At 39.5% G+C, this 12021-nt stretch overlaps 1 protein-coding gene across 1 annotated transcript in view; it reads right to left on the bottom strand.

Moving 5' to 3' along the window:
- Window positions 1–2396: 2396 nt before the first annotated feature.
- LOC310634819 (inter-alpha-trypsin inhibitor heavy chain H3-like) overlaps window positions 2397–12021 on the bottom strand; it is a gene marked incomplete at both ends in the record, with an annotated part of 35478 nt that continues 25853 nt past the window's right edge. The window contains 5 exons of the mRNA XM_083353355.1: window positions 2397–2526; window positions 2615–2726; window positions 4206–4378; window positions 9410–9614; window positions 10313–10501. Coding sequence (XP_083209481.1) covers window positions 2397–2526; window positions 2615–2726; window positions 4206–4378; window positions 9410–9614; window positions 10313–10501 — 809 coding nt within the window. The remainder of the gene's footprint in view (window positions 2527–2614; window positions 2727–4205; window positions 4379–9409; window positions 9615–10312; window positions 10502–12021) is intronic.

The raw sequence follows: 12021 nt of genomic DNA, 5'->3' as shown, positions 1-12021 counted from the left end.
AAACGGTGAAGCAGGATCTGCTTTCTGCCAGAGGCTGACCAATTGCAGGCCCGGAGACAGCCTGTCTGGGTTGCTGGAGAGCCGTTAGCTCTCCAGCAACACACGTAGTGTGGTACCCAAAAGCCCAGTACATAACAGAAATGTTTTCGGACAACACTGGCTCAGTGGCCTTGCAACAGATGTGATGACTGGCCCCTAAGAGTCAGCAATGATTAGCAAAGTAAAATCAGCAGGGACTTGTTTACCTTTACCTTTTACTTCTGTTGTGTGGACTTGCCTTTTGCCTTGTGGATTAGCCTTGCCCTGTGGACCTTGACTTTGCCCTGTAGGCTTGCACTTTCTCTTTGGACTTCTCTTTGGACTCTCTGTCTTTGCAAATTGGTTTTGTTGCTTACTGGCTTTTGTGGGACTGAGGGTGGCTGCCTTCAGAGAAGTGGGGATGGAGCCTTAATGTCCACTGCAGGGGCAGAGCAATAAAGAGCTCTATCATAACCTGCTTCGGCCTTGGCAACATAACAGGATTCTGAATGCCACAGTGGTTAGAATGCAGTATTGCAAGCTACTTCTGCTGACTGCCAGCTGCCAGCAGTTCGGCAGTTTGATTCTCACTGGCTCAAGGTTGACTCAGCCTTCCATCCTTCCGAGGTCGGTAAAATGAGGACCCAGATTGTTGGGGGCAAAATGCTAACTCTGTAAATCTCTTAGAGAGGGCTGTAAAGCACTGTAAAGCATTATATAAGTCCCATTTAAACTACCAGTCCTTTTGTTAGGAAACTCACCCACTCAGGATTTAGTTCTCCCTACAGTTCTGTTTGTTCCTTACATTTTTCTGAGCAGGGACCTCTTTCACTTCCCTGAAATCAGATTCCTCCTTTACACTATTTTCATAAAAGCTCTAGGGCCATTAAAAGGGATTTAAAGAATATTTTATTTAACTAGAGTGTTAAGATTAATAGAGAAGACGGCAAGGTAATTTCTATTTTGTTTTAGCTGTGGATATACATGGATTTATATATGCTTGGATATATTGTGAGGTATTGTTTTAAGTATGTTAAATATGTCTAATTGTTATGTTTGGTTTGTCTTTGCTGTTAAATTGTGAACTAGGGGACTGGAGGCTAAAACATATAAAGAACGGTTTCTGAAATTGGATATGTCTAGTTTAATGAAAAGGACTAGGGGTGACATGATAGCAGTGTTCCAATATCTCAGGGGCTGCCACAAAGAAGAGGGAGTCAAGCTATTCTCCAAAGCACCTGAAGGCAGGACAAGAAGCAATGGATGGAAGCAATGGATGGCATGGGTCCGGGTTACCTCAGGGACCACCTGCTGCCGGTGTCAACTTCCCTCCGCCCAGTACGTGCCCACAGAGAGGGCCTCCTCAGGGTGCCTCTGGTCAGGGAATGCCGACTGGTGGCCCCCAGGGGGAGGGCCTTCTCTGTGGGCGCTCCGGCATTATGGAACCAACTGCCAGTGGAGCTCCGGATGGCATCAGACCTCCGAACCTTCCGTTGCGGCCTGAAGACCCATTTGTTTGAATTGGCTGGTCTGGCCTGATGGGGGATTATGGGTTTTTAAATTGGTGTTTTTAGTAATGTATTATTGTTTTTTAACTGGGCACTGGTTTAATTTCTTTTTAACTTTTGTATCGCTATTTTATATATGCCCTGTGAACTGCCCTGAGTCCCTAGGGAGAAGGGCGGTATAGAAATCAAATAAAACTAAACTAAACTAAACTAATCTAGGAGTGAAACAACCTAGAACTAAGGAGAAATTTCCTGACAGTTAGAACAATTAATCAGTGGAACAAATTGCCTCCAGAAGTTGTGAATGCTCCAACACTGGAAGTTTTTAAGAAGAGATTGGGCAACCATCTGAGCAGGGGGTTGGACTAGCAGACCTCCAAGGTCACTTCCTGTTCTGTTATTCTAGTTTTCTGTTATTCTGTTAAGTAATTTTATTGCATTGGCTTTTGTAATAATGTGTCTTTCCGATGATTATTAGCTAGTGTGTATAAAATAAATACAAACACATATACACATATAAATTTTAATATCAGTTGAAAATTACATAATATTTTCTAAGATGTTATATAGGTTTTTATAAGGTTCTTAACATGTTTTAAAAAGCTCTTTCTAACAACATTATATTTTGTTTCATTTAACTATAGAGAGGAAACATTCAGAGCTAATATTTAAAAGAAATGGAAGACACAGTAGCTCATGAGTTTTGTGGGTTAACTAGTGATTCTCTTTGGGTAAGTTTATAATACAGTATAGAATTATTTCATTATAGAGAAGAAATTATAATTTATTAGGATTTTGATGTCGTTGGGCACGTGTCATGTAATAATATTCGATTGTTTCAAAATGCCATCATCATAGTTAAATGTTTGATTAAAACAGATTAGAGACTATGTAGTCAGTGTATGTGCCATCAATCAGACCTTCTCCATTATTGTGAATAAACCAACAAGGAACATTTTTGCCATGCTTTGAATCTTCAGTGTAGTCTTTTTGCCATCCCCTGCAGGAAAATCACAGAAAGTGAAATTTAAGAGGCAAACTTCCTGCAGGTAAAATACCATTTCCACAATACCTGAATTATTGTTTACCTGGTGACTGTAAGCTGGTGATTTTTAACAAGCATGGTAGCATCTGGTTTCTCTGGAGTAGATCCAGGATGGACCTCAAGTATGGTAAAGTTAATTGGGTGAAAAAACTGACCTGAAGATGAAAGCAGCAACATCAATTAAACTGTTTTCTAGAAAAACATGTCAAATAGAAATAAAATAGAATATTGGTCTTTGCAGAGGTTCTACTTAGGCAAGATCCTACTTTTCCCTATTATTAAACAAAACTTGATTTTTCAAGTACTCTCATTAAAGATAAAAGAAAGTTGATTTCTTTTCATTTCTTTCTCCTTTCTCATGAAATTCAAAACTTTAACCAGTTTTTTAAAAGTTCAATATAGGAAAATTATCCAGGTCACTCCCTTGATTTATTATTTGTTTGTCCCTTTTAATTAATAAAACATAAGGTTTTTTTGTATGTCCAGTGAATGAAATTTCCATGTCATTCTTGTAACCTGTCATTGTTAAATCCACTTTCAACCCAGTCTCTTACTTGCAGTACTTGTTGCTCTTCCATTACATTTTTTTAAACAGTCTATCCATGTAAGTCAGATATTGCTGTTGACTGACATTGTTAATATTAACTTTTGACACCATTCTTCAAAAGTGTCCTTCAGTATTTTCACAATGCACCATTCTGTATCTATTAGTCAAATGTATCTGTTCTTATCTTTAATTGAAATGATTAGTTTCCTGTAGTGTCTAGTTTTTAAAATTTTGCACTTTTTAAAACATTTTCCTGCAGGAAGGATTCTTTATAAATAATTCCAAATTAATCTGAACCTTTAACTGGTTTGCAGCTTTCTAAAAGTTTTAAACGATGTTTTACTGTTTATTTAAAAAAAACATTTTTTTAAAGTTCCTAAGCTTATAGTAAATACACCCTCGTTATTTCCTTCTTGTTTACTTTTGTTTTGGCAAAAAAACAACCTCACTTATTATGACCCTCTAATCCCTTACCTTTCATTAGAATCAGGCAGACTGGATGGAACTGAGTATTTACTGGTCAGAGGCCCTTCCTGATGCCACGCTTCTAACTTTCTTGCTGCCATTCATTTCAATTAAAAGGGATTGGAAACAATCTGATACACAAATTTCCATCTCATACTTTCCCTACTTTTTTATTTTTTTCAAAAAAAATAGGACATTACATCTCTCATTTGGTGTGATGTTATTTTTCAAGGGATAGTTGTAACATGAAGCAATAACAGAGACATTCATCTTGTATCTTGGAAGCTTTTCTGTGGAATAAGATCAACTCTTTGGATAGCTACATAAATGAAACTAGTCAAGAAAGATATTTAAATTCTCTTTTCCCAGTGTACAAAACAAATTAATATATTTTTAAAACCTGATGAAAGAGTTACCAAAAAGAAAAAATAATTATATTTCATCCAGAAATCCAAGACGTCTTCTTGTATATTGATAATAAAACAGTTGCTTGTTACTTTTCATCTTTGTGAGCACAATATTTTATGGAAGGAAGCTTCAATTATCAGAGCCTTTCAGATTTAAATAGAATGAACAGTTCCTTTTAAGTTCTGCACATCAAAAATGTTGCACAAATTCCTACCTAACAGACCATGGGTGTGTTCAGATAGTCTGTGGCTATCCAGAGTGTACAACCCAAGAAAATCTCCATGCTTTGGATTTCTCCGCCAAGCTCGATGTAAAACTATTACAAATGTGGCTCCTTCTCCCACAGATACTTCCAAACTCTTCTTTCGGATGATTTTAAAGGTCAGACTAGTTTGGATGAGAAAATATGATAGAAGCAGGTCAATGCAATGGTTTCAAAGTAGTGTAAGCAGGCAACCCAAGCCATTTTTATCATTGAGACAAGAATAGGTACTGGTTTCAATTTACCCACACTACCACGAAGAAACTCCAAGCTTTGCAAAGCTTTTCCAAACTCTTCTGTATGGACAGAAGGCAGAAAAAATCCTATGAAATTTAGAGATATTCCCTAGGACGTCAGATTTTAATGTGATCTCTCTAAATTACAGAGGACCTCTCTGTACTGTACCTGTAAGTTCTTACCCTGTATTCATGCTAGTTTGGCTCTAAACCATCTTAAGAAAAACCTGTCAAGACTACAGGCTGCCATATCGTCTCCCTCAACAATTCACCTGCTGATGTGCTCTTTCAACCTTCTGCTTCTGGGAGAAAATTGCAAAGTTCTTTCCTTCCTGTGGCAGGCCTTCCTAGTCATTCATATTTTTAGAAGTCTGTGTTTGTGTACACATTTGTGTCAATATGACAAAATGGAGCATGTAAACTCTGTCTGCTATCCTGACACATGGCCTCTCAGACATATAAACTTTGCCTGGAGGTAATGAAATCTTTGGGGGAAAAACAGCCCAGAACAAACTGCATCCTCCCTGAGATCCTTGACCTTTTGGCCTTTCATAAGGCATGAAAGACCTTGTTTCTGCAGGCTTTTGGGGTTAGAGGGATATGTGAGTCTCGTGTTTGGTTCCAGTCCTTGTATTAGAACTAGAGTGTTTTAGTGATTGTCTCTATGAGGGTGATGGGTGGTCCAAAAACAAATCTTATTGGATCTGGTTTGAGTTTCTTTACTATATTTCTGTTTTTGTTTTCATCATTTGCTCACCTCCTTAAAATACTGTATTGTGAGTATTGTTTATTGAGAGACTAAACAAACAAACAGATAAAGTATATATAAACAGACACACAGACACACAGACACACACACACACACACACACACACAGAGAGAGAGAGAGAGAGAGAGAGAGAGAGAGAGAGAGAGAGAGAGAGAGAGAGAGCTTGTCTGATGAAAAGGGGAAGGAAGCTGAGATGGGCTGAGGAACTGAAAGGAGCACTTGGTGTCCTCTGAGCTTGATTGTTTGCTTGAGGATATTTCACTGCCCAACTAGACAGCATCATAGTTGCAAGGGAATGTGGGGTTGCTCCCAGTTTAGATATACTGTAGTTTGCCCTGCCAGTGTTAGTGAGGGAGTGGTTTTCTCCTTGGTAGTTCCTTGATTAGGATATTGATTGTCTGGTGCTGATCGCTGCTTATCTGAATGTTGCTGTAATATTTTTATTTCCTTTCTAGATACTTATTGTTTCTTTTGACTGGTGCATAAATGTGATTGAGCTCTATATGAGCAAATCACTGGCATTCATGATATTATCTAGCTGGATAAAGAAATTTCTGCAAACAACCAGGCTCGGAGAGCACCAAAGATTCCGTAATTCAATCCTAAACTATAGATATTCTCTTTTACTGCAGCTAAAATGAGTTAGTGTTGATGAGATAAAGAAGAGTGTCAGAATCCATATATATATCACATTTCATAAATGTATAGGTAGAACATTGTTCTTATTCTGGGGATTCTGCCATCTCTCCGAGGGGCGGGGAGAGGATGGTTACTTAAGGCGATCTTCAAACAACAGTGAAACGTTTGAACTGGGGGAGGGAGGGGGAGAGACAGATCTGGATCGCATCTTCATTTACAACTGAAAAGGAAGAAGCAATAACAATAAAAACAAGGAGAGTTCCCTTTCCCACGGAAGGGCCTGACACCTAAGTAAATGATGGGAGCCTGACCAAATGGATGAGGGGAGGGGGCTGAAATGAGAATGCTTTATATAGGATTGAAATGTAACTTTGTTAGATTCCGTCTTGTATTGCCACAATCGATTCCATCCTAGTAAACATTTTCCTTTTGGACTAAACTTGCATCCAAGAGTTCTTATTTCCTAAGATGTGGATTGAGGTGGGTCCTGACAAAGAGGTCAGCAGGCAAACAAAGTGGAATTTAGGCAGTTTTAGCTGTTGAAGAAAGATCAGAGTTCTGTTAGCCACAAGAGGTTGCCAGCTATGTATGATGTGAAATTCCCATCTGAAATTCAGATGGCACCTGAATCATAACTACTTATTTAGCAATTCAGGATAGGTACTGACTTTAGAACAGGGGTCTTCAAACTTTGCAACTTTAAGACTTGTGGACTTCAACTCTCAGAATTCCTCAGCCTGCTTTAGAAGCACTACTTTGTAGGCAGGGAAATAGTTAATTCCTGAATGGCAAGGTGTTTAGAACCATAGAGATTTCCTGCTTTTCCTGCAATCCTGCTGGGAAAATAAACAGGTTTGAAGGTCTGCTTGTTCAGTTTATTTCAGCTGACAATGATTTACAGAACTACTTAGTCTAAACCTGCCTGCCCAAATTTTCTATTTTAAAAATATTATAAATGAAAAGAAAAATTCTGAACAGCTTTCAGAAGAAGGTTCTTGCATGTTGTATACTTTTTCTGATTGATATTTCAACCCCCCCATGAGAAGATTCATCTCCCTTATCAATCTCCATATGCAAATCTAAATTAAATGTATAAACTTAAAATATTAAAACATACATAACATGGAGGGACACCAATCAATTTTGAAATAAAACTGCTTTTTCTCTGCTTTCCCTGGATAACATCTACTGTAGTAACATTTACAGTAGACTTATTTGTAACGTAATGGTTATAACCTTTGCTTACATGCAGCAAAATATTAGTTTGGATAGAGATAGCAGTTTTAAATCTCAACGTACTATTTGTTTCCCTTGAGTTACCTATTTTTCAGCTATATTGCTATTTTAATGGGTCCATCAGTGCATTATTTCATTATCTTCCTAGTCATTTCAAGGAGTAGAAAAATAATGAAAAGAATAGGAGGATGTGGAAAAAATGATACACTGATGGATTTATTTATTTATTTTAAAAAATAATGGAAAAGTAGACAGCTCAGAGGAAAAAATATGCTAATGCAGGTAGCCTTCAAATTACAACAATTCATTTAGTGACCGTTCAAAGTTACAACAGCACTGAAAAGGTGACATAAAGCCAACAAAGGAGAATATTTGTTGCTCAGGGTTGAAATGAGGGGGTCCTTGGTGCTTTCTGAGCTTGGCTGTTTTCTTGTAGACATTTCATTACCCAAACTAGATAACATCATTAATGCTAATGTTCTTTCCCCTTTTCCTGTCCTGTTGGAAGCTAGCTTTATTCCCTGAGTGTGAATGGTTCAACCTCACTGTGGAATGTCAAATACAACCTAAGTTTTTAGCAACTTGGCAGAGTATGTCTTTGATCCTAAAGCAGGGGTGTCAAACTCAATTTCATTGAGGGCCGCATCAGCATTGCGGTTGCCCTCAGGGGGCCGGGTGGGTATGGCCAGGGTGGGCGTGGCCTACTTGGTGGGCGCGGCTAGAGTGCGTATGGCCTACTGGGTGGGCGTGGTCAGCTCTACATCGTTCGCATCAAGGGTGCCTATGGGGGCCCAGGCAGGAGTGGGACAGATCTGAGGGTCTCTGGCGGAAGGAGGGTCTCTGGGCCAGGGCCAAGGCAGTGGGGGCCGTTCCCTCACTGTTTCCAGGATGGCTTCGCGGGCCACATGAAACCACTTCACGGGCCGCATCCGGCCCCCGGGCCTTGTGTTTGACATGTCTGTCCTAAAGCATCAAGCCAAAAGCCAACAGCCAACACCAGCTGTTGGAATCACAGTCATTGGGGTGAGGGATGTACTGCTGTAGTCCTGGTACCCTGATTTCAGATCAGTGTGGGCTGAGACAGAAAGGACCAGAATGGATGCCCTCTTCATATCACTGTATTTCTCAAAGACTCAAAGAACAACTAAGCACTACAGAGGAAATTAACATGAGTTAGAAGGGGTAATTCTGAATGAAAAGCATAACTGTGATTCTATACATGTTTTGGAGTAGCTTCTATTGAATTCCATGGGGCTTATTTCTAAGGGGATACTAATACATTGCAAATGAAGAATGCTTTATGTTTTAAAATCTTTTATGCGTACTGTTGTTGTCACTTTCTACCAATCCCTACCATAGTATTATTGTCCCTTTCTAAACTTTATTTCTAGCGGGATATAGCAAAATTATGTTTCTCCCAGTGTTTTTCTCTCTCTCACTCACACACACTTACTGTCAGAATCCATTTATATCGCATTCATAAATGTATGTTTAAAACATTATCCCACCCCCATGGATTCTGCCATCTCCCGAGGAAGGAGGAGTGCATGTGGATTCAGCCTGCCTTAGGTTATTTCAAAGACCAAGGGAACCTTTTGAACTGGGGGAACAAAAGGGAGGGTTAGAGAAGAGGGCATCTGGCCTGTGTTTTCATTTAAATCTGTAGAGGAAGAAGGCAATAACCATAAAGTTTCGAAGTTCCTGTTTTCCCACAAAAGGGATGACACGAAGTAAAATGATGGGGGCTGACCAAATGGGGTTGTGGGAAGGGGGGTTGAACCGGGAACCCTTTATAAAGTTTCAATTTGTAAAACAATACTAAGTCCTGTCTTGTATTTCCACAACCAAGCATGTCCTAGTAAAAATTCCTTTTGGACTAGAACTGACTCCAAGAGTTTTTGTTTTCCTAAGACGTGGACTGGGGTGTGTCCTCAACGGGGGGGGGGGATAAAAAGAGGGAGAGAGGGTGGGAGGGAGGGAGAGGGAGAGAGATTGTCTCATGGAATAAGTACAGTTATCAACCATATTCAGATACCAAGGCTCCAGATCTCTGTTTAACCATGTTTAAAGTTCAGGTTACTTGTTATCTTTTACATAACCCACTCTACATTCTTGTGCAGTTAAAACAGGAATCAGAGTATGATACTGCCCTTGCTTGCAAAAGCATAATAAGCATGAATTTAATAATAAAATAAAATACTTTGATGGGTCAGCTTCCTTCTTTGAGTTTCTTGACACAAGTCCACTTTACTTTAAAAAGTGATTTAGGATCTTACGTGGGACGTAGTAAGGTAACTTCATCCAGCCATGTGAATGTCATCTGCTTTGTGCCATCATATAGAATGATTTTCTCAGGAGTTACTTCAAGCTTTAAATTCAGTTCTTCACTGAGGATCCCAAGTCTACCAATATAACTATTCTGTGGCTGAACATCATTCCTGCTCTGCTTATTTCCAATCAGCTGTCCATTGACAGTAATGCCTTAAAAAAAGGATGAAGAAGAGAGGCCTTTCTAGGTTTCTTTCAATGGAAAGCAATTTGATTTTATTATATAAATAAATACAATAAATACAAGCAGTTTTCAATAGCTATAGAAATATATACTGCTCAAAAAAAAGGGAACACTTAAACAACACAATGTACTGTATTTAATAGTAGGATGTCTTATCTTGTGTTCCCTTTATTTTTTTTTGAGCAGTATATTAATGCAATGAAATAATATATTTTATGTCCTGCAAAATCACTATAATAATAAGTCTCACCTTCTCAGTTCTGTTCCTTCTCTGTTGCAGACTCTTTCTATGGAAAGGCATCTTCCAACCTGCCCCCTCCCTAAAGATTTGGATGGCCCCAGTGTTGCTGGTCTTTTGTAAAGCTGTGAAAACGTGGCTCTTTCCTTCAGGCATCAGGCCATATTCAGCCTGTTTTGTAACAGTAGAGCTCATGATTGGCAACTGCTTTGGATGCACTGTGTTTTCTCATGATTACATTTTGTAACACACACACATCCCTGCCCTTATTTTTCTGTTTTAATTCTAGGCAAGCTGCCCAAAGTTGCAGTTTGTAAGTTTGGTGGTCATATGAACTGATTAAATCAATAAATACACAATATCTGAGTTAATTCTTAGGCAGGAGATGAAATGGAAAACCTGCGTCTTGGCAGGATCATTTCAACTTACCTGTACTTGGGTCCCTGATTAGGTTTAAAATTTTCCCTGGATCTTCATAAATGTTAAAGCAAAGATGGTCTTCTTTTTGTGGAATGCCTATGATGAAATGTGGATCTCCATCAACTGCAAAGACAAATGGCTGCTTGATCTTTGATCCCATACAAATGAGTATCGTATGCCTTATGATATATTTCACCCCTTTTATAATTAATGTCATTAACATATTCAAAAAAGATAAGAGATAACCTTTATTGTCATTTTTTACCGTGTGCACACTGGCACACATTAAAAATGAAATTCAGTTGCCTGCTCTCAAAAGTGTACACATACATAACACACATATGGACATTCTATATACAACATATGTACAGTATATACCTACACCCTTATATACAAATACATGTAAATATTAATCACATTCCATCTTGAATACATAGCTATGGTGGCACAGTGGTTAGAATGCAGTAAGGTAAAGGTAAAGGTTCCCCCGCACATGCCTGCTAGTCGTTTCCGACTCTAGGGGCCGGTGCTCATCTCCGTTTCAAAGCTGAAGAGCCAGCGCTTGTCCAAGGACATCTCCGTGGTCATGTGGCCAGCATGGCTAGATGCCAAAGGCACACGGAATGCTGTTACCTTCCTACCATAGTGGTCCCTATTTTTCTACTTGCATTTTTACGTGGTTTCAAACTGCTAGGTTGGCAGAAGCTGGGACGAGTAACAGGCACTCACTCTGTTACGCGGCACTCAGGATTCAACCCGCCAAACTGCCGACCTTCTGATCAACAAGCTCAGCGTCCTAACCCACTGAGCCACCGCGTCCCTTAGAATGCAATACTGCAGGCTAACTCACTGTTCACTCCAGGAGTTCAATTCTGAGTGGCTCAAGGTTGACTCAGCCTTCCAACCTTCCAAAGCCAGTAAAATGAGCACCCAGATTTTTGGGGGCAACATGCTGACTCTGTAAACCACTTAGAGAGGGCTGTAAAGCACTATGAAGTGGTATATAGGTCTAAGTGCTATTTCTATAGCAGAAAGAGGAAGCTTGAGAGTTCACAAGGTTAATACTGTATGGAACAAAACTGTGGCTGAATCTGGATGTTCTGCTTCAGATACCACAAGGCCTCCTCCCAAAAGGTAACAAGGAAAACAGGTCATGAAGAGGATGGGTAGTGTCCCAGAAAATCCTGCCAACCCTAACCCTGTTCAGCAATGCTTATATGCTGGATAGAAGGGAGGGAACTGCCAATCATCTTTTCGGCCATCCTCACCACTCTCTGCACCGCCTTCCTGTCTGAAGCAGTGATGCTTCCAAACCACACAGTAATGCATTATGACAGGATGCATTTGATTGTCCCTCTGTAGAAAGTGGTCAGGACAGGGGAAGGAAGATGTGCTTTTCTCATGTGATGCAGAAAATGCAGGCACTGCTATGCCCACTTCACCAGTGTCTTGCTGTTGACTGACCAAGCCAGCCTACGGCAGTCTGAAATCAGATATTTGGTTGGGGTTTTAGTCAGTTGTAGTTTGTTTTAACCACTACTTGTTGTATAAATCCCAGATGGCTAAGTACACCTTACCGTTATAAGTACACAATGGCTATGTTGCTTTTAATTGAATTACATTCACACGAGACTCTAATGCTAAACAGATTACATTATAAATTGACATTACTATTTGTTAAGATTTCACTCTGCACATTTGAGGTTTAATTCTGAAGC

This window comes from Vipera ursinii (assembly GCF_947247035.1).
Source record: "Vipera ursinii genome assembly, chromosome: 2".
Classification (NCBI taxonomy): Eukaryota; Metazoa; Chordata; class Lepidosauria; order Squamata; family Viperidae; genus Vipera; species Vipera ursinii.
This window is presented reverse-complemented; position numbering and strand designations above follow the sequence as displayed.